The 23,033-nt window shown below is 33.6% G+C and overlaps 3 protein-coding genes across 5 annotated transcripts in view; all 3 read left to right on the forward strand.

Moving 5' to 3' along the window:
- The window catches only part of LOC148937995 (uncharacterized), a 42,859-nt gene extending 39,218 nt beyond the window's left edge, over positions 1 to 3,641 (forward strand). The window contains exon 3 of the mRNA XM_089073032.1: positions 941 to 3,641. Coding sequence (XP_088929158.1) covers positions 946 to 2,655 — 1,710 coding nt within the window. The 5' untranslated portion in view covers positions 941 to 945 and the 3' untranslated portion in view covers positions 2,656 to 3,641. The remainder of the gene's footprint in view (positions 1 to 940) is intronic.
- Positions 2,869 to 14,619, forward strand: LOC105433154 (uncharacterized). 3 transcript variants are annotated; one of them, XM_011648303.3, is made up of 10 exons: positions 2,887 to 3,428; positions 5,030 to 5,364; positions 6,763 to 6,825; positions 7,427 to 7,485; positions 8,125 to 8,729; positions 9,268 to 9,629; positions 9,707 to 9,845; positions 12,918 to 13,091; positions 13,460 to 13,598; positions 13,894 to 14,619. In XM_011648303.3, the coding sequence occupies exons 2-10, from the start codon at positions 5,191 to 5,193 to the stop codon at positions 14,039 to 14,041; spliced, it is 1,863 nt and encodes a 620-aa protein (XP_011646605.2). In that variant the 5' UTR covers positions 2,887 to 3,428; positions 5,030 to 5,190; the 3' UTR covers positions 14,042 to 14,619. The 3 variants fall into 3 exon arrangements, with proteins under 3 accessions (XP_088929090.1, XP_011646605.2, XP_088929086.1); XM_089072960.1 differs by having other exon boundaries at positions 13,463 to 13,598; XM_089072964.1 differs by lacking the exons at positions 12,918 to 13,091; positions 13,460 to 13,598; positions 13,894 to 14,619 and adding an exon at positions 10,285 to 10,941 and having other exon boundaries at positions 2,869 to 3,428.
- Positions 14,620 to 14,770: 151 nt separating this feature from the next.
- Positions 14,771 to 22,551, forward strand: Hr96 (Nuclear hormone receptor HR96). Its single transcript, XM_011648302.2, has 7 exons — positions 14,771 to 15,342; positions 16,014 to 16,474; positions 18,069 to 18,553; positions 19,231 to 20,037; positions 20,120 to 20,336; positions 20,417 to 20,836; positions 21,144 to 22,551. Exons 2-7 carry the CDS (start codon positions 16,337 to 16,339, stop codon positions 21,339 to 21,341), a joined length of 2,265 nt encoding a protein of 754 aa, XP_011646604.2. The 5' UTR covers positions 14,771 to 15,342; positions 16,014 to 16,336; the 3' UTR covers positions 21,342 to 22,551.
- Positions 22,552 to 23,033: the final 482 nt, after the last annotated feature.

Raw genomic sequence — 23,033 nt, forward strand, 5'->3', positions numbered from 1 at the left:
TTCGCGGAGCTACAAGATAGCGCTATCAAGTGCATTCATGACGTCACTGATGATAGTGTGTGACATCATAACTGCATGCTACGAACTTATTCCTTCCGAGTGTGACAGTTAACGTTTGCGAGTTCTATGAACACTGCTGTGATTGTGAACGCTATGCCAACAGCTGTCCTATAGTCTTGTTGGGATCTTTGAACTATGAACGTGTTCCATTTCTAATTTTTAACGACAGTTACGTTTAACATTTGCTCTATGTCATTTATTATATTTTTGCTAAGTTTGCTTTTCGCATTTGTGTTTGCAAATAAAAATATATATTAATTATTGCCTTCTTTATTTAACCAATTAATATAATTTTAATATGTATTTTCATCTCCGAAATGACAAATAACTTAAAAAATAATTATTTAATCAAGATTTGAGATGAGCTTTAATTCTTGATTTAATAAATTGTTGGCATAAATTATTATTTTCTTTACATAATTTTGCACTGTAGACATCTTTCTATGTCTACAATTCTTTTAATTACTTCTAGTTTACTTCTAGTCACTTCCAGATAAAGAATTTAATAATTCTTGCGCAATTAATGTTATTGCAGTTAATATTAAGTTTTTTCAATCTTACTTCATAGTTTCTATTACTTTTTCTCTTGTCAGATACTAAAGAGGTTAAGAAATATTTTTTAATTGCAATAATGATGTTCATGGAGCTTTCTATCATTATCATGTTATTGATTTCATGAACAGTGTTGACAGCATTGCGTTTATAGTGTTGACAGAGCTCAGCGAATGCACCTTAAATGTCTCTCTCTCTCTCTCTCTCTCTCTCTCTCTCTCTCTCTCTCTCTCTCTCTCTCTGGAATTTTTATTAATATAAAATAATTTCGAGACTCAGATTGGAAACAATCTTTTTATTATTATTGCTTTTTTTTCTTGTTTTACAGTGGGTATGCGTACATATAAGCGAAAGACAAAGAGAGCTTCTGCCACTCAGGAACAAATACGGACAGCTGCAAATGCTGTATTAAAAAATGGTCAGAGTGTGAGATCAGCCGCTTTCGACTTTGGAATATCAAGAATGACATTGACTAGATTTGTTAACAAACTGAAGACTCAAGAACAATGTCCTAAAATGGGATATGCTGCTCCAAGGCAAGTTTTTACAACAGAACAAGAAGAAAAATTAAAAAATTATTTACTAAAAATTTCTGACATTTATTTTGGTTTGACTCCCAAAGATGTTCGCTGTCTTGCTTATGATTGCGCTGTCAAATATCGCATTTGTTATCCTGATAGTTGGAAAATTAACAAAATGACAGGTGCAGATTGGTTAAGTGCGTTCCTGAAAAGAAATACTGGACTATCAATTAGAAGATCAGAAGCAACTAGTACAATGTCTTTTACTAAGACTAATGTTAATGATTTTTTTGACAAATTGGGCCTTATTCTGGACAAATACAAGTTTACCGCCTCAAAAATATGGAACGTCGATGAGACTGGCATCTCAACTGTATTAAAACCAAATAAAACTGTTGCAGCAAAAGGTAAACGCAATGTAGGTTCAATAATTTCAGCAGCACGTAATACAAATGTAACATTGATAGCAGCTGTCTCAGCATCAGGAAACACTGTTCCATCAATGTTTATCTTTCCTCGCAAGAAATATTATTTTCTATCAAATGGACCATCAGATATCATAGAAATGGAAAACGCCAGTGGTTGGGCGACTAATGATGAATTTTATATTTTCATGAAGCATTTCATCAAATATGTAAAACCTTCAGTAGAAGATCCAATATTACTTTTGTTAGACAATCATTCATCCCATCTTACAATTGAAATAATAGATTTGGCCGAGGACAGCGGAGTTGTTATGTTATCTTTTCCGCCATACTGCAGTCACAGATTACAGCCGCTTGATGTTTCTGTCTTTAGGCTTTTTAAGAAATATCTTGCTACTGCTCAAGATGAATGGCTACGTAGCAATGTAGGAAAGACAATGACTATATATGATCTACCAAAAATAGTTTCTGAAACGCTTCCATTAGCTATTACGACTCTTAATATAATAGATGGGTTTAAAAAGACTGGAATCTTCCCCTACAACAGGCAAATTTTTACTGATAGCGACTTTGCTTCTTCATGTGTTACTGATCATCCTGAAGATCAAACAGCATTACAACCGAGCACGCAGACAATAGAGGAAGACAATATATCTACAAGTTCTGCAAGTAATAATTATTCTTCTACGTTCAAAGATGATTCTGTGTCTTCTGATTCTAAAGAAAATATCGAATTTTCACCTGAAATTATAAAACCTTTTCCAAAGACTGGACCAAGGAAGACTCAAGTTGAAAGAAAGAAAAGGGAATCAATAATTTTAACAAGTACCCCAGAAAAAACTGCTCTTGCTGAAAATCAGAATCAAAGAAAAAAGAGAAAAATTGAAAAAGATAAAAAAGAAGTAGAAAGAGAACTTTTGTATTTGTCAAACTGTGAAGACAAAGAAGATTATTGCCTTGAATGTGGAGAAGCATATTCCGAGAGCTTGCCAGGAGAAGAGTGGATCCAATGTCACGGTTGTCAAGGCTGGGCTCATTCTAAATGCACTTCTGCTATAATATTTCTTTGCATTAATTGCAACAATGATAACGATTAAATTTAAATGTGTAAAATATGTATATATGTAAAAAATTTAAATTTTATTTTTTTAATAATTTGTAAGAGATTTGTATATTTTTGTTTTTTTTTTTATAATTTGTAAGAAATTTATTTTTATTTTTGTTGTAATTTATAAGAGATTATATATTTTTTTAATTATTATAATATTTAGCAACAGATTTTATATGAAACAAAAACTTTAAAATATTATTAATAATTCTTTTGCTAACAATTCTTTTTCTTAGTAATATATAACTTTATTAGATAATTATCTTCATGACTCAACTATCCCTCAGTATAATTTAATGTTTCATAGGTAAGATACATTGAGCAACTCTGACTCTCTGTATTCAACATTTTTCTTATTCACAAAATATATTAAGAGGATGCTGGACTCATCTATTTTATCGACTGAATATATATATTTAGTATTTTTCCATTTTCTCCACTTTTGTTGAATAATTTGAATAAACAATTTTTTTCCAGAATGAGAGAAAATATTAAAATAAATATGAATAGCTATAAAACGATATGAAAAAACAAAAAAAATTTCTATATTACAGTTTGCTGTTATTATCTACTTATTCACTTGATATAAATAATATCAAGTGTATTCAAGCAGAAACTATCCATCCATATTTATTCAATATATAAGAATATTTTAAGAGCTCCGAAACATCATTTGGAAGCTTATAGGAGAAATGAACAGAGAAGTACTATCCGAGTACACTATCATTTATGCGAAGTTTAGGAGGTGCAGAATATATGTGTGTATGTATACACAAATATATCTATGTATATTTAAATGTGCATATGTGTGAACGTTCTCGTTAGAGTTTGCTCGTTAATCCAATATCCCCTTAAGAATTTACGAAGGCTTAATTATTGAGCTAGATAAACATAAAATTTTAAAATAATTCTCATTGTGTCATTATTCTATTGTGTGATAAGTTATAATAGTTTAAATAAAAAGTGGCTCAACTAGTTCCGGTCTATTCTATATTGATGTATTACATACATTAGACGGTCATGTTTCATGTAAGACTAATATTTCATTTGTTAGACATATGATGACATATGTCCTTTATTCTAAAAAACAATTTTTTATTTCTCAGGTAACTGTTCTTTCTTTAGATTTATTTATTTTCTCAAAACTCAATTTTCGCTTTTATTTTAAAAACGAGAAATTCTTTTCTAATTAAAGTTTTAATGTCTATAATGACGTACTAATGAATAAATTTTTAAAAGAAAATATATAAAATATATATATATATATATATATATATATATATATATGTGTGTATATAAAATTTTTTGTATTTTTAATTTTTTTAAATTAAGATTCTGCATTTATTAGATCTGTTTTTATTCCATATCTATGGTTCCAACAGTCGAACTAGTTTAAAACTGTCAGAAGATTACACAGTCTTCTCATTTGATATATTATACAGAGAGAACGATTTCTTTGGATTTAATAAATTTTATTAAATTCAAAGAAATTTTTTCAAATAATCCAAACAAACCAATTGTTGATTCAACAAATTCGATTGTTTGGTTTTTCAAATAATGAATAGCTTTATTTTAAATAAAATATTTGTTTAATAAATTGTTTGAAAAAAATAACGTTCTTTGTTATATGCTTCAACAATATTAAAGAATTTCTTTCTTTGAAACAATATTTAATTTGACCAAATAAAATATTATTTAATTCAAAGATAAATTTTATTTTTTTTTAATAATAGTGCTTTTTTCTATTAAACAATATAATATACTCTAACGAAATAATAAAACTCTTAATTCAACAAAACAATATTTAATATAAAATTATGTTTAAATTAAATTAAATAAATTCAAGTCAAACAAATAGAATTGCTAAATCTAAAGAAATTTTTTTCTCAATGTATGCAAAAAAATTTTGTAATGTACAGATTTCCGATAATTATAAATAACTTGGAAACACGTAGGAATAAAGCTCTACAATTTTCAAACTTTATTTTTTCAAAGAAAATATATAGGTCATCGCATATAACAAATCTTTTGAATGTGTTGATTGACTATAAAATAGTTTTCCAAGTCTCCAAAAATTTTATAATCATTATTACATAATCAATACTTCCAATATAATCAAAACAAGACATTCAAAAAATTTGTTATACGACACATGAAATATCCAGAGAGTCGATTGTCTTGAAGCAAGATGAAAATTACAAAAATGAGGAAATTTACTAGCTTTCGGCATATGAAGTAGATATTCTAATTTCCTCTAATATTGGAATTTCCTCATTTTTATAATTTTCATTTCGTTTCAAAATATTCATTTCGTTTCACAATCGACCCCTTGAAACTGATCATAACTCCCTCGCGCGAGACAGGTCAGACGAAACGCAGGTGCGCCACGAAAAGCTGACCAATCACGCGAGTGGCCAGCGACGAGAGCGAGACGGCGATGCGCAAGTTGGAGAACGGAGTAGAAAACGGATAGGAAAAGGAGAGGGGAAGACCTGTCAGACGATCGCGCGGTCGCAAAAAGCCAATGCAGACGCCGCCGAACGGCGAACGTGTGCGTGTGAGAATTGTTTGTGTTTTTTTTTTGTTCCTTCGTACGCGCGCGCGGCGGCTCGCGATGTCCAAGAAGCCGTCGCGAGATGATGCCCTCAACGACATCTCCGCCTGGGACACGGAAGGCGTGCTGTATCTGTTGCGCAAGGTGAGTGAAGTTTGCCGCGATCGCGTGCCGCTTCGTACCGCCCGGACGTCGCGCACGGATGACGGCGGAGTGCAAATAGGTGCAACTTCGTGACGGCCACCGACTGCTAAAGGCGCGACACGATCGGGACAACGTCACGGAGTAGCGCGACACGCGAGGAAAAGAGAATGATAGAAAAAAAATGCGAGGCGCACGTGCGCGCTGACGGTAAATACGTTTATTTATAGCGCGATTTGTAGGGAGGAGAAAATCGCCGCCGGAGAGGAGGCGCGGGTGGATTCCCCGACGATTTTCCAACGATCGGCGTCGGGTTACCGACCTTTGTCGGCTTCTTCTCTCGCGCGCGGCTTTTCTGCGCTCTTCTCTCTACTTGTTTACAAATAATTACTTTATGCGCGAAGGATAATGAAAAGAATTTAAGTTGACGAGATACTGACGAGATGAACTATGGAACTGATGAATTCTGCGTTATTCTCGAGTGTCGCCGAGAAATAGCTCGTTTTTTTTTGTTTTTTTTTAAGAAATAAAATTTAAGAAACGTTGCCGATCACGTGCGTCGAGAAAACTTTGCCAGAAACGTCGATTGTGGATTCTCGTCTCGAAAGCGAGGCGAGGCGAGGCGAAAGGGATACGTACTTTGCATTTCTTCGCGCGCGATCTCGATCGCTCGCAGCTTTCACGCGTTCCACAGTAATGCCGTTTAAACGGTGTCGGTTTAAGGAAACGATCGTCATTTCCTCGCCGCAACTTCACTTCCCTCGGACTTCACTGTGAGTCACGGAAGAGAATATTCCTCGGCCCAGATTTCTTTCTCGCAATCAACGTTCCGTACGACTGAGAGATTAATAAATATGAATACAAATCAGAGAGAATAATTTTTAGAAAGAGAATAATTTAGAGAAAGAATTTTCTGGACTAGGCAATTTCCATATGTGAGGGACGTCTCGGAAATGTCTTTAGGCAAACGTCTTCTTAGGATGCTCTCTGGGCGTTTCTAGAACATTCCTGGGAGATTTGTGCTTTATAGATTAGTTTTTCCGACATGATCCTGACAGTCTAATAGGAATACAGGAAACAAAGGAGAGAAAAATCAGGGAAATTACAATTACAATCATACATGTTCAAATTAAATAAGATACATGTAATTTTCCTGATTTTTTTCTAATATACTTATCTAAGTATATAGTATAATAATTAAAACGGATTACACAATGTATAAAGATACTCTTTAGTTCATTATTATTATCACATCGTTTCCTTGATTCTTCATTTCCTTCTCGTTATTTTTTTTATCAATTATATTTTCGCGTGGAAGATATCAATTTGATATATATATATATGAATGTGCTTCTTATCAATGCTATACATCCTGCCTGAAAGTATTTCCCCTTTTTGCAGAACGGACTAGAGGAATGTTGCAACGCTGTAGCGAAACGGCAGATCGACGGCGATGGGTTGCTGGTGAGTGAGTTATTGTTATATGGAGCATGGCTATTCTGAGAGAACAATTTCCCGATTTTCATCTCGTCCGTCAACCCACGAAACCTGGCTGCTGTTCTTGCCGATGACCCCTGAGTCGAGTGTACAGGGTGTCTTAAAAAACGGAACGTCTCAAGAACCTCAAAATAGTTCACGTTTAATAAGATTTCTATTAGTCTTGATTTTTAGTAAAAAAATTTCTGATTTGTAGCTACATGCTACATCTTTTTGCACAATTGCCTTTTTTAATCGCCGTATTTGCCTCTTTTTTACAGAATCTACTATAATGTGAATGCGTGCAATGATTCTCGAGCGCGATTATAAGAAGCGTGAATTTTTTTATTCATTTGAAATTGTTCTCTCCTCGACTCAATAGGTTTTCGAAATAGCTGACACAGTGGTAATTAGAGAGACACGTAGCCAGACGGGCATTATCTTCCTCTTGAACGATAACACTGTGTTTTTTTTTTCCGATTGCAACAGCAATATTTCGAGACGCGGTCGACGACGGCGCGGTCGACGACGGCGCGGTCGACGACTACGCTTCTTCTAACGGAGCCTTAATTAATTGTAATTATTCCAGCACTTGACGGATGGGACGCTGGCTTTCTGGAAGAGTGACCTCACGCGTCCACTGATAGGGTGAGAGAGCGAAATCCAGCTTTATTTCTTCCCGCATCGCGCCGCTCCCTTTGCTCTTTTTCCCTCCTTCGCGGAATTGTGTCTCGCGATCTTCTCTCATAACGCGTTCTCTCTTAACGGTATCTGATTATTCAGTATGCGAGCAGCTCATCCGCATTCACGTGCCGTTTACAAGCATTTACGCATTCAGGGAGGATAAGCGTAAAGCGTAATCGGATTAGGTACATTTTTTAAAAATTAAATGCACAATATATAATTAATATATTGCCTCATTTTTTACATGTTTCTTAAAGGTTTTAAAATTTATCTCGGAGACAGATAAGATAATTTTCAGGTAGTACAAAGTCTATGGTTTGTACGACGCGAGTGAGGAATGCGCCACGTGGCAAACTTTTTCTCATTCTAGAAAGATACTGCTTGCTTGCGAGAATGTGTTTCGCGCGACTGGATAATTATTTGATGAGTCGTGCATAAATGCATACGCGTGGGTCGTATTCGATCATTCCACTCCACATTCGCGTTGATTTAGCGTTTCGCACTGTTTCTCATTGTTTAGCACAATTTCTTTTACACGAACATCCATATTTTGCTGTAAAACATTTTTTTGTCAATGATTAATACTGATTAAATTTGGCGCAGAAAATTATGGGCATTCGTGCAAGAATTGAACAAGTCTCCAGAAAAATATCTGCCAGACAAGACTGTAGAAACGCAACAAAACGATGATCATTTGAGCGACAGCGGTTCCTGGGGAACCGATTTCGATGATGAAACGGTTGAAGAAAATAATTCTACTGAAGATTCACAGGAAATCGTAAAGCCAAGTATGATTAAGAACAAGCAGGCATTTCTGCAGAATAATAGAATACCGATTGATAAAATAGCAATGCAATTGCCATTGAAGAAAATAATAAAACCGGAGGCGGAAGAAACCTACGCCAATTGTAAATCCTCCCAGGACGAGGAGGAGAATATGTACGCTAATTTTCAGGAAACAAAATCATCGCCTCCGAGGAACGTTTCGATGTTGTACCAGTTGGACAAGTCCTTAGCCGAGAAATTGAAGGATGAACTGAAGCGAAGAAATCCAGAGAAGAAACCCGCGGTCGGTCCGAAACCAGAGATTATGCCGCCGAAAAGAATTCCGATGACAATATCTGATAAGAAATTTCCGCAGAAATCTTTTTTGCACAATGCGTCGAAGATGAACCAACGAGTTCTTAATCAACAAGGCAAAACACAAAGTTAGTTTACCGTAACATATCACGTTTGCAAGTTGATTCTTTCGGTAGAGATCTTGATTTTTTTTATAACAATAAATAATAGTGTGATATTAAATCTGTTTGTTTTCGAAAAACTTCCGACCTAATGCGATAAGCTAGAATCAAACAAATATACTTCACTCTAACTTCCCAATAAACAAAATATTAGCAATGTATCGGCAGATTGTTAGCAGATTCGATCAGAATATATTAGCAAGTTGACATCTACTGCATCTATTCAGTTTAGATTTTATTGGAAAGATCTGTAGAATATATCTAGACATTGGAAATCTGCTACTAATCATGTCAATTACAGATCCTGTTTGAAATTTATTACCCTTCTGCCTTCAGAAATTCATACTCTGCTAAAAATTTCTCTGCAGGCTTGGCTATCAAAGTTGTGCTAATTCAGAAGTTCTTCGAAAACGAACAGACCTATTAATATCATATTATTACGTTTCTTTATATCGAAACAATTAAAGCATATCAGAGTGGATATTATGATGAAATATATCTCCAGGAAAAATGGGTGTGCCACCACCACCGGAACCTAAAAAGGACAAGAATTACACGTCTGCAGAAACCAAAAAAATATCCGATATAGAGTCATCGAAACAACCACCGGTTATCTTAAGGAATTTCGATCTCGTAGCAAATTTACCTGCACGCACAGAAGAAAGCGAAGACGAATACGAGCCGCTCGATGAGAACATCATGGAACAAATGGAGCAGAGGAACGAAATTTCGCGGGTTGATAACAAGCAGTCGTTACATAGTGGTCGCCAGGGATCGGTTGAAAGCGTTTACAAACCATCCAGTGCTACGAGTTATGAAGAAGAAGAGGAGGAGGATTATGAAATTTATGAGTCTATCACTGAAATAGTGAGTATCGATCACTACTTTGGAAGTATAATCACGAAACTTTTTGAATTATTTATAATACTGTTATATTTCGTTAGCCGGAAGATAATTATTACTTGAGCCCCATTCAAAGGACAAACAATGTGCAACAAGAACCACCTCCTTTACCCGCCAAACCGTCATCATCTCCCCTACCCTCGACTGTTCCCAGTAGAATTAGGTCGGAGAAATCCAAAGGTAAATGTATTCTTTGTCATTATTTTATACAATATAAAATAATATAAGGATATAATTTTAAGAATATTAAATTATTTTTATAGGTAGATTATTATTTTTTAATATATTTTTTAATATATTTTAATTTTAATAATGGTAGTGTTTAATGTTACTTTGTTAAAATTATTATAGATGAAATCAGATTATAAGCAGAATTATAGATATTTATTTTTCTTTCTTCCAAGAATCCAATGAATCTGACAAATGATCCATTAGATTAGATTTTTGCAAATATTGATTGAATCTTAAGGCCAATTGGAAAATTCTGTTTTTATTTGTTATTTTTATACGTTCAACTCATGCGAGGAGCAATTACATACAAACTATTCTACGCGAACGATTAATTAGTGGAATATTAGACGAAATAATGAGACGTTGCGAAACATACTGTGTATTTTAGTGAATGGGAAAAAGTGTAAGATGCCGAGACGAGAGACGAGGGCAGGATCACTCGTAAGAACTGAACATATGTTTGACAAATGTTGCTTATTGTTAATTCTCACATGATGCACATAACCATCGCTAGCTAGTCGTGTATTGGCCACCGACATTGATGTCAGATTCGTACAAACCATTCCTCCTTTGCCTTCTAACTAAACAACGCAGAATAGTGTTTTGCCTTCGCCGCAATATGTCGACGTCGTCATCGTAATTATTTGTAGAGCGCGTTATTTTTTGTATGCGGAAATCAAAGTGGGACCTTCGACCTTCGGTATGAATAAAAGATCTCAGACCTTGTGTGGGATCAGTGAGATAAATCGTCGTTTTTGACTTGAGACTATAGTGCGAAACATTGAATAGACTTTATCAGGAGTCTCGTGTCGAAGAAACTATATCGTGTTTTCGATCGCTATAACAATACACGTATACCGTGAATTCTTTGAAAAAAAAAAAAGAAAATAACAAATCGCAAGAGAGAACAAGATGAAACACTGTAGCGAATGTTGTTTCTAATCGTTCTAATTCATACATTGAGCGACGTGCGTGCCAAGAACTGCGATAAGTCACCCGCGTGTGGAAGGATCCGATAAGAGACTCGAGAGAGAAACATTGGGTGATGGAATGTGTTCCTGTTTTTATCTGCGGCTGAGCAAACAGCTCCTAGGAGGCCTGGGCACGCGTCTGGCCGATGAGGTCGCCGATATGATAGTACGAATCAAAAGAGGCCTGTCTACGTGTTGTTATTCGCAACCACCTGAGCTGCCAGGTACACGGAACGATTAAACAACGCATTGTTCCACGACATATTTGCGTTTGCTTCAATACGGCATGCGATCGTGTTACAACGTGAGAATATTGCGCTAATGGAATATCTGCTCGCTTTTCATTCGTCAAAGGTCATTGAACTTTGACAACGAACAAAAATAGATTTTGGAAGTTAATCTTTCGCTTTTGTATCGATAAAATTTTCGATAAAATATCGTGTAATATAAAATGTTTAGTAGCTAGTAATTTAGTTATACTGATTGTGTATCTTTATTGTTATGAAGTAATTCCCGACGTCGTAATATAATTTATGTTTGCGAAATATCATTGCGATGTCTGCGGTAAATAATTGACGTTAAAATTGATAACTGCAAAAACATTTCGAAATATGTGGGTTTTACATGTTTATTCATGTTCAATCTAATTTATAAAATCTAAATATTTTCAAGAAATTTTGTCGATATATGTTTATCAAGGAAAACACGATCTATTCTTTTTCGTTGATTGTTTTGATGACCAGTATTTATATTGTTAATTTTTAGATTCATGTTTTTCGCTTCCTACCAAGGTAAATTTTCTAGTAAATGTACAACTAAGTATGTATAGACTATTAGATCAACAAAAAATAGAATAAAATTCAGATATTACAAGGTCGGATAGAATTTTTAGCGCGCATTAATCTTTTTAATTTTTTTATTTATTAATTTTTGTAACAAAGACTAAAAATCATTTTCTTGAATTTATTTAATAAATACAAAAATTAAAAAGATTAATCGAAGTTAAAAGCCTCGATCGTGTGTCTGAATTATCTATTTAAGTAAATAATTATTATTATTATCTATTTAAGTAAATAATTTACAATGAGTACTTTAGATTATTGGAATTTCCATGTTATTTTTAAAAGGAAAGATATCTTCTTTGTTCTACGATTACTATGTACAGTCGTCAATTCTCCCGATCTGATTTACGGAAGTTATTCTTAAACGTATTTCGGATGTGTCTATGTCCCATACCGAGAGACCAACGGATTGACTACTATTCTTCTTTTTCACGATGCTTTTAAAAGACTTGCTCAAGAGTTAAATCTCAGTTTCGTCGTGATTACTGCGACGATCGTATCGGGCGCATTCTTTAGCCTCGGTTACATTTAAAAACAAGTAGATTCATGTGAAAAAAAAGGCGAATGTGTTTATAATATAACTATTACGTAACAAAAATTCATTCTAAATCGTTGTTAATAACGAGCTATATAAAATTAAATGCATTTCATTACGAGATGTTATATTATCTTTGAGTGTTTTAACAATTTAACTACAATCGAAAATGTTTATCATACAATAGATGATAGAGAAATCAACATAAAATATTTTTGATAGACGTCTAAGCGATTCGCCAACAAATACGTGACGAATTCACAATAATGGCAACTATAATCAGCGATACAAAGCGAAATACGCTTAACACGGCTATACGTCGGCAAACAAGTCTCTCTGAGTGTTTAACACAAGCGACTCTTACGCAGGCCCGACTTAACTTAGCAAGTTCGTATCATGATCGACATATGTGTATTTTATAAAAGATTTAAATATATATGCAACAAATGTATTTATTATACATGTATATCGTAAATGTATTTGTTTCTTTGATAAATGTGTTATATATACACAAAATATTATACACACATACATACACATATTTAGTTGAAGTTATGTATTTATTCTATGAATATAAAAATTTATTATATACGGTTATAATTATTGTAAAAATTGTAAAAGCTAATACATATTATTTCACCATATTGATCTTGATTTTTTTATATATTTGTAGAACGATCACCAGATAAGAAATCAGCCACATTGTCTCATACTGGCAGTAATACTTCGCTATCGACTGAAAGAGCCACGCGACCACTACCCCCGCCGCCTGAGAGGCAATCTTACGTGGACAAACCTTGGTATCATAATATCACAAGGGAGCAAGCAATTACTCTTATTACAGAACGTATGTATCTATTAGTCTTTTTATTATATTTTACTATATTTTTATATTAAATTTTGCAAAGAAAAATTTGTAAATTTTCCTGAAGAATCATTCAAATCATCCCTCGTCCTGATCTTCTAAAATAATTTCTAGTTGTTTATAATAATGAGCAAGAATTGAATTGTCATTTACTTTAAAATTGCAGATTACATGAATAATATAAAATAATATATGAGTATCATAAAGATAGAAATATCTTTCCAATATATGTTTTATTTTTTTTAAATTTAAAATATAAGAATAATATATATATATATATATATATATATAGTTACATAATATATACATAGAATTCATAATTTAATAGTAACTGAATTATATATTTTCAGAAGGTACTTATAATAATCCGCAAGATGGATATTTTCTTTTAAGACCATCGACGACAAAACCCGGTAATCCCTTTACTTTGGTCCTTTGGTACAGAGAGAGAGTTTTCAATGTTCCGGTTAGAAAAAGAAATGACAACAGGTATACATTTTGCTTATTAAATTTAATTAACTTGAGATCTTAATATTTATTATATGAAAGATTATATTAATATTATATTAATAATATGATTGAATAAAATGATTGGAAAAACTCTTGGGACCAACATTTTATATAGTTGAAAAATTAAAATACTTTTAAACATTTTTTTTCTTGCTAACAAAAGAAAATAGTAGAAAATTCAGTTTCGTATACAAACAATACAAACAAAATAATTTTTTATTTATTATAATAAATTACAAAGAATTGGATGTAGGATATTTGTTCAACTTTTTAGATACGCGTTGGGCTTTCCAAAAGTGAATGAGATATCTTTCTCAACGGTGGAAGAGATTGTGCCTTTTTATATGAAGGAGGAATTGATGCTCTACAGCAACGGCGTGCTAGTTGGAAGTACGAGATTGACTGATACTCCACCAAAGTGATTTTAGTCTGTTATATACGCTTTAAACGAGAAAAAAGATCTTTATCTATAATCTAGCTGTATATAAGAGTTATATACGACGTATTTAAACACTGCCGAGTAAACATTCTTATTAAACACTACGATAATATGAAGAACTAATACGAAAAGATAATCAGCGGGATAATGAAGAACAATTTATTTATTAGTCTTCGTATATTTGGAATCAATCAATTCGTGATCAATCACATTGCACAAGACATCATTACTATTTTAATATTATTCTAACAATTCAACAAGTTCTCTTTATTACGACTTACTCGTTTAAGATTCATCTCGGCAATTCTGCGTGCCTTCGATAAAATGACGTAAGTGAGCTCAATTATATTGAGCAACAGATCTCTTATGGAAAATGTATACATATATATATATATACATATATATATATATTTTTTTTTAATATATATATATCAATCTTTTACTAACAGGATATATTTATGCTCGATTTATATGTAAAAGATCTAAAAGAATAGTTTTGTAGAACAAATTTTCTGTGTTTTATAAAGGCGGAAAAATTATATTGTTACTTTTTTATCAGAATTGTTATATTTTCATCCACGTTGCCATTCGTGCCACTCGTTTGATTTGCGATATGGGAATGTCTGATGATCAATCATTCATGCGCACATGAGCTATCTTTTAGCTTTCAAGAGGCCGATGTGATGACGTATAAAGATCAAATCTTTATTAAATCTTTCTTGTAGAAAACTACAAAGTTTCTTCATATATGTTTGCACATCCATGAATGAAATACGCAATATTGTACATCCTATCACTCTCTGCCGAAACTATGTTTTCTTCTGTCGTCCTCTTCCTCGCCCCGTTCACGACTAACGCGCTTCAATTTTGTAACTGTGAATCATGCACGCATACGTCTGCGTTTCGTGGTTATCGACAGGAATACGACCGATAACGATAACATTGATGAAGCCACCGGGCGTCTTGATAAACGAAAGTCGTGACCGTCATTACGCGGCCTTCGTCAGTAACGCAACAGATTCGATCTCTGTTCACTTATGAGGAATCGTCCTGGCAATCGGACGACGTAAACTCGCGTCACGCAATGTGTATGTATCTCATCTTATCCGATTGTGTCATCTACGCGTGTGCGTGTCCGTGAACTTTGAGCCAAGCTAATTGATGGAAGTAGAATCGAACATTCGTCGCATTAATTTCGGAGCCGATATATTTAGCAAGATCAGTTAAGGACTCGCTAATCTTGAAGGAGAAGAACGTTTGCAGTAAATAAATCGGAGATATAAGGTATATTTTTTATTTGAAAATTTCTAACAAGATAATGAAAACTTTTCCCGGTCGAATTCGAGCGCCAAATCTTATTTGCTAATATGTAATCTTTGTTTGACAATATAACGGGGCGTGTTGTTGATATTATATCTGTTTACTGTCGCGTAAACTAGAATCAGTTACGACTTAATTTTAATTAAAGTAATCAACAATGAATTTTAATGAAAATCTTTAATCTTCAGCCAACCTCAATAATAACTTTCGCAAAATAATAACGCATTTCTGAAAAATCTATTAGAAAGAGAGCTAAACACAACTCTGATGAATGACCGTTTTTGTTGGAAAGAAGAGATCAAATGTTTTTGTAGATTAATTTCTAGAGTTAATTTCTAGCTTCGTGAAACAAATTTGAAACAACCGCGGGATGCGTGAAATGTGGCGTAATTTGTCACGTGGGCGAGGCCTAGTTACATTTCGGGAATGCATTCGCGGTGTCGTGGTACAACGGGATGACGAAGGCGCGAAACAGTGGGAGGACTGGGAGGGCATGGGCGAGAAAGAGAGAGAGAGGGACAGCGGAATGAACGGATCGTACGACAGATTTGTGCGTACCGCCTCGTTAACTGTTGACAAGTGGTGCCGTCAATTGAGTGCCTCAATCGGCACGGTCACTTAAGGAGCTTTTGTAGGTTCGGATCCAAATCACATTGGGCGTTGGACGGCGCGCGGCGTGAGGAGTACGAGACGAGGTGGCTGTCACGCGAATGATAAACAGTCGCGATCTGGCCTGACGGTGGACACCGCGTGATAAACAATGTTGACGTGAGTCAACGACGCTTCGCGGGCGACAACGCAATTCGTCGCGCGGAGGATCTCGAAAGGTGGAGAGAAAGAGAGGGGGGGAAAGCAGGAGAAGGCGCGAAGGAAAGAGAGATTGGAGAACGATGTTGCTTCCCATCCGGTAGATAAAAACGTGCTAATCGCCGCTCGCGAGAACGCCGCCCCAGGAGCAATGGACGATGAACAGCCGGCGAGGGAGGCCAACAAGATCTGCGGAGTCTGCGGCGACCGGGCGCTCGGCTATAACTTCAACGCCGTCTCCTGCGAGAGCTGCAAGGCCTTCTTCAGGAGAAACGCGCTCAAGAACAAGGTGAATTTACCTCCGATTTCAAGTTTCTAGCTGGTTACCTCGCTTCCTGGGAGAATTCGAGAGGATATATCAGTCTCGCGGAAAATTTCAAATTCTTGAGGACTGCACTTGTTGCAGTTTCCTTTAAAAATTAATTTTCTCTTTTAGTGTTGATACAAAGTTCTTTCTTAAATTTGAGTTTCACTTTTAATGTTATGAATTATAGATTACCATTGCTGAATCATTTAATTATGTAGTGAATCTATGACTCATTAGAAACTGATGCTTTGAACTTTAAGTTTACGAAAAAAATAGATTATGTTGCTGACCGCATCATTTATTTTAGATTATTTTTGAAAAATTCAGAAAGATTAATCTTAATATTACAACATTTAAAATTAATCTTAATATTAAAACATTTTTTATTTAACTTTATTTTTTTCAGATTTATTAGGATAAATTGCATCATTCTGAAGCTGAAATCTTATTTTTCTTATTTTGATAATTTAATTGTTTTGAAGATGTTTTTTTTAAGAGAAACTTTGCAATTATTAGATTCAGATTAAAGTTGAGTCTTTCATGTTTTAATATATTTATATTAAAGTAATTGTTTCAGTTATAAGTCATGTCTCAGCAATAAGTCATTTTTTTTTATTATATTAAATAATTAAATATATTTAAAAAAAACACGATATTATTATACATATAATTACACCATTTATTAGTAAGATATCTCATCTTTTGTTTAATTATAATATTGCTAAAACATTTAAAAGAAAAATTGTTAACTGCAATGTTTATTGTTTAACTTTCAGCGTAAATATCATTAATAAGAAGGAATATATGTATTTGTTAAGTGAATAAATTTGTATTTTTTTGCAAAATAAGAAATATACTGTTTTACATTATTACTGTTTTACATTTATATATAATGTTGAAATAAGAAGATTGAGTTTTACTATTGCCATCAGTGCACATTTATTAAAATTTAAATAATTATTTTTTATATCACTAAAAGTTGTTTTTTTTTTCCAGTAAAATGTGATAGTTAAAGTTTAGAATATCATTGTGCAAAATGTACATTTTTTAATATATTTTTTATATATTTTTATATTTTATATATATTTTATATATTTTTATATATTTTTATATTTTTATATTTTTTTAATATATAAAAAGAAATGTAGTTAACAATCTTAAATGACTTAGGACTAGAACAATTACCTTATATATAACATTTTTATATGATGATAAACATGCATAGATTGAAACATCTCCTTTGACCCCCAAAAGATTAATAATGAATGTATACAAAAGATGCAATTATTAAGGTTTAGAGCGGCATCTGTGCATTAAAATTTATTGACGGTGGACTGTTGAGACATTAGATAAGATGTGTTTTTTTTTTTTTTTCAGATACTGTTGTGTCTTTGCATATTTGAACGATTTCCGTTTAACAGAAGATTATTTTAATTTATATGGGGAAATAAATAAAGCTCGAAATCGATAAATAAAGCTTGAAATTTACAATTTTGTTATATTACTAAATATTTAAAATTGCATATTAGACTTTTTTTTCTCATATTAAACTAAAGCAGAAATATTCTTGTTACAGGATTTTAGATGTCCGTTTACGGAAAATTGTAACATCTCACCTATAACCAGACGTTTTTGCCAAAAATGTCGCCTGGACAAATGCTTCAGTATTGGTATGCGCAAGGAGTACATAATGTCCGAGGAGGATAAAGTATTGAAGCGTAAAAAAATCGAAAAAAATCGTGCGAAAAAACGATCACAGACCGAGAATGACAAAACGTCGAAGATCAAAAAAGATTGCATGGATGACTATACGTTCGAGGATACGTCGATGTCGATCAATTTGGCCGGCTCGACGATGTCAGAGACGTATTTTTGGGAGTCTAACAGAAAATATACAGACTTGGACGGCAACAAGCAGAACACTGTCGAAAGTATGAGTCCGGTGACAGCGGTGAGCGTACCGAGTCCCTCGAGTCCGCCGGAAAACACGAACATCGCTGAAACGAAGACGTTGGATATGCTGAAGGAATCCGTTCATGGTTCAAGATCTAATCTCGCCAGGTACGATTGACTCATTGGTATTATGGCGAATATATCGCCACGGCTCTTAAAGCCGAATACGCGATGTGATTAGATAGGTACACGTGAACACATAGCTGAGCACGGCGCCGTTAGGTATTTACGCGGAATTGGCGGACAAATATAATGACTGTTTCTGCTTTTTCTAAACAGAGAGAGACTTTCTCTCTTAATCATTTCGCGCTGAGAGAATGATTGTGTACATCCTCCCGATTGTCTCGGCATGCAGAATAGATAGGTTTAATTGATACTGACAATTGGGGAATAAAATAATTCGTAACTTTGATAATAATCCGAAACATTTAAATTGTCGATTAAACGAAGTCTAGAACAATAACATGTGAAAAGTATAACAGGTGAAAAATACTTTAACGCTCGTAGAAAAATGAAATATCTCGAAGAGAAATGTTATCCGGGTAACCGTTCTTGTGAGAAAAAAGTCACACATTCGATCTCGAGACACAGACTAGTTAAGACGCACCGCGACGAATCGCTCTTGTAGTAATTCCAAGTTAATCGATCACATTTTTATAAATCCGACAATCAGCTTTAAAGTCTCTAATCTTCTTATACGCATCGACACATATTTCCAAAGTATACAAAAAAATAACGCAGAAATGAAATCAATAAATATTAAATAGAAATTTATCTGATTACAGCCGTACAAGGTTCACGGATTTCAACATGTCGCCTCAGAATGTAGGGATGGACAAGAACTCTCCTTCGAATTCGGGGAAATATGAGCAGAATCCGCGGCAGTTAAGTTCAGAATTTGTAGATGTTAACCGCGAATCGTCGAGGTACAGCTCTGCATTCGAAGAAAACGTGCATAGCTACTCCAAATTTGATCAAACTCGCGAACAGAATTCTCCCGTATACGATAATTCGCTAGCATCATACAGCGGAGCAAGTCGATCTACTCCGAATTCGCCGCATATGCAACTCGCGAAGGATGAGGCATCGATATGCCAGAAGCCGAAGGAAACGTGCTCGAGCGGAAATAATTTAATCGTCAAGTTTAAGCAAGATCCTGGTTTGCTCACGAAGTTTGTCAATAATCCAAATTTAGTAGCAAAGATATTTCAGGATCGGAGAGTAATAATGAAGATTATGACCGATCCTGATATGGTTACATGTTTGGCGGCGGATCCGCATATAACACAATTCTTGGAGGAACACGACGCAATTGATACAACGATTACCGAGCGCGACCGTGATATCAAAACGAAAGGTCAGCCGAAAGAAGGTAGCTCAATTCCGATAAATAGTGATAGCTTGAGCGATAATATCGTTAGGCATGTGCCGAAAGCTAAAGGAAGTCACGTGGAAAATCCAATCCTGACGGATCTAATTACGAATCGTAATACGGAGGAAGGCAAAAATCAAAATTTGGAATCTAATACAAATACGGATTGGAACAAAAATACAGCCGATGTTACTAGGGACGTTCTTCAGGACGTACAAAGGTAGTTCGATGCGTCAAATATTATATTATGAAAACTGCTGTTGAAATTATTTAATTTTGAAATAATTATCTAATTATTTCAGGATACCTATTGCTGCTAACTCTATAGAGTCTATCTTATGTGAAGCCATCAAGTTAGAATATTCAGCATTTTCTAGTTTCGGTGGTAACCAAAGCAGTAGAGAATTAAATGATGCCGAAAGAGCGAAATTGAACGAGTTGATAGTTGCTAACAAAGCATTATTAGCTCCATTAGATGATGACATAACGAACTTGGTTGGTGAAGAATGCAAATTCAAGGTAGTGCTCTTGACATTATATATCTTGTATAGTATATTTAAGGAAAGTGAACATAACAGTTACAAAATATCTACTTTTAGAATAATTTTGGGCAATCTGATCCAATGTTGCTAGACGTTATAAATTTAACAGCCATAGCCATTAGACGCTTGATAAAGATGTCTAAGAAAATAAACGCCTTCAAGAATATGTGTCAAGAAGATCAGTTAGCTTTGTTGAAAGGCGGCTGTACAGAAATGATGATTTTAAGATCAGCCATTAATTACGATCCTGATAAAGATATGTGGAAGATACCTCATAGCCAAGAAAGCATGTCAAATATTAAAGTCGACGTTTTGAAGGAAGCAAAAGGCAATTTATACGCGGAACATGCGAGATTTGTCAGAACATTTGATCCCCGGTGGCGAGATGAAAATATCATTTTGATTTTAAGCGCAATCGCTCTGTTTACTCCAGATAGACCGAGAGTTGTGCATGGTGATGTTATTAAATTAGAGCAGGTAAAGTAAATCTTTGAGAATCCCGAATAATTGCATAATCTTCTTATTTATATCATAATATAGTATAATATTTATATCAATATCATAATTTTTAAATAACTGTTATTAAGATATTATATATTAAAATAAACACACGCACGCACGTACACACGCACACACATACAATAAAATAATATGAAAGTAATAATATGAAAGTCAATTTTTAACATCTTTTCTTAACAATTTCTTATTTTTTATGTTTGAGATTAAAACAAACTGAGAGAGAAAGAGAATTGGTTTATATTTTTTATTGATTTCTTTCTTCCAGAATTCATACTATTATCTCCTTAGACGATATCTGGAGAGTGTTTATCCTGGATGCGAAGCTAAGTCTACGTTCCTCAAATTAATACAGAAGATTTCTGAACTCCATAAACTAAATGATGAAGTTGTGGGAGTTTACTTGAATGTCAATCCATCCAGTGTAGAGCCGCTGCTTATAGAAATATTTGATTTAAAACATTGATCATTAATTTGTAACATTACAAATTTTATTTTGTGCATATAATAAGAAAATTGAATTAACGCATTTAGCTGCAATATATTCCGACTAGCCAACAGAATCATGCGATATTTATGAATGATATTTATGCGATTATATTATATTTATGTAATTATAAGTAAACTTGCACTGCATTGCCTCCTTATATACATAATATAGAATGCTTTCCATTTAATGACATAAATCGACATAAACGTGTTATTTTCTTTGACATTAAGTAACAAGGACAAAACAATAAGCCTGTCGGCTTATGTCAGCAAATCGAAAGTACCCATTGTATAGTAATAAATTTTTAAATATCTTCAAACGAATAGAATGAAGATTATAGTATAAAATATTGGATACATACTATGGAACTATTCAGAATGAATTCCGATCAAAATTGTTCAGTTATTTCCTAGATTTCTATTATCCTTTTTAAAAGAAATGAAATCCAATTGAAATTCATTCTGAACATATTCCTTAAAATATTTCATTATAAAACTGAGACGCAACTGCATTTGCTGCGTAAAAATTATCATGAGTCAACTGCGTAGGTATAAGATGTAAACATTGTTACAAATGGATATCGATGTCTGTTGTAACTTAGAAGTTTTTGCCGCAAATCAAACGAGCAATTTACGCATTGTTTCAAATAAATAATGTTAATTAAATAATGTTAATATGATAAAAGTGCCGTAATTAATAATAGCAATATTTCACTTTGTAAGTATTTCAATTATATTATATCATTAAGCAGAATATCTTTTAAATTTCACATTCTCATTGCGTATTGAGAATAACTATGCGCGTACAATGACAGCATAATAATTCCCAGATGACTGTTTCAATTCTGTTTTCTTTTTGAGAATAAGTAAATATATATTTTTTTAATATATGGATCGTTAAATTTAAAAAAAATAAACGTTATTTAATGCGATAAGGCCTGTGCTCATATAGTATATATAAGTAGATTTTAAATATATCGTTAAAAACTTGTTTTTAAAAAAAAACGAGATTTCAATGCAAACTTAACTATGTGAATTGTGTGATAATTCAGCTTTAGTCAGAGTATATATATATATATATATGTAAATGAGAGAAAAAAAGAATATTGTACTTGTGTATGTGTTGTTGCAATGAAAAAGATAAATTGTGATATAATATAACCTGATACAAATATATTTTTCAAAAATATGTTGCCACGTAATTTTACGATAAGTTTCTTCAGACGCAAACAAGATTTGTTTCATATTACATATTTATATTCAATTTATGATGAGATAATTACATTACATCACTTGCAACCAATTACGACACGTCGTCAGGTCCCTTAATCATCTGCGTTCGTACGTTAAGAAACCAAAAGCGTACAAAATGAGGATTACTATCGCGCCGATACAGCCCGCGAAGAATATCAAGCTGAAGATAGACAGGAGCAAATACAATATAATTCTAATGGCCAGACAAAGAAACCACCATAGGCAGCCCCATGCCGTGTTACAAATAGCTTTCAGTCCCATTCTTTTATCTGTGAAATTTGATGCTATACTCAGGAAACAAAATCTATGATCCTCGATTATGCTACGAAATATTGCTTCGATTCTTTATTCCCTTGTTTATATTTCTTTCAAAATTTGAGGGATATCGATATGCTAAAATACATTACTCTCCACT

The sequence above is a fragment of the Pogonomyrmex barbatus genome, unplaced genomic scaffold (genome assembly GCF_055798465.1).
Source record: "Pogonomyrmex barbatus isolate J1 unplaced genomic scaffold, ASM5579846v1 scaffold1, whole genome shotgun sequence".
Lineage (NCBI taxonomy): Eukaryota > Metazoa > Arthropoda > Insecta > Hymenoptera > Formicidae > Pogonomyrmex > Pogonomyrmex barbatus.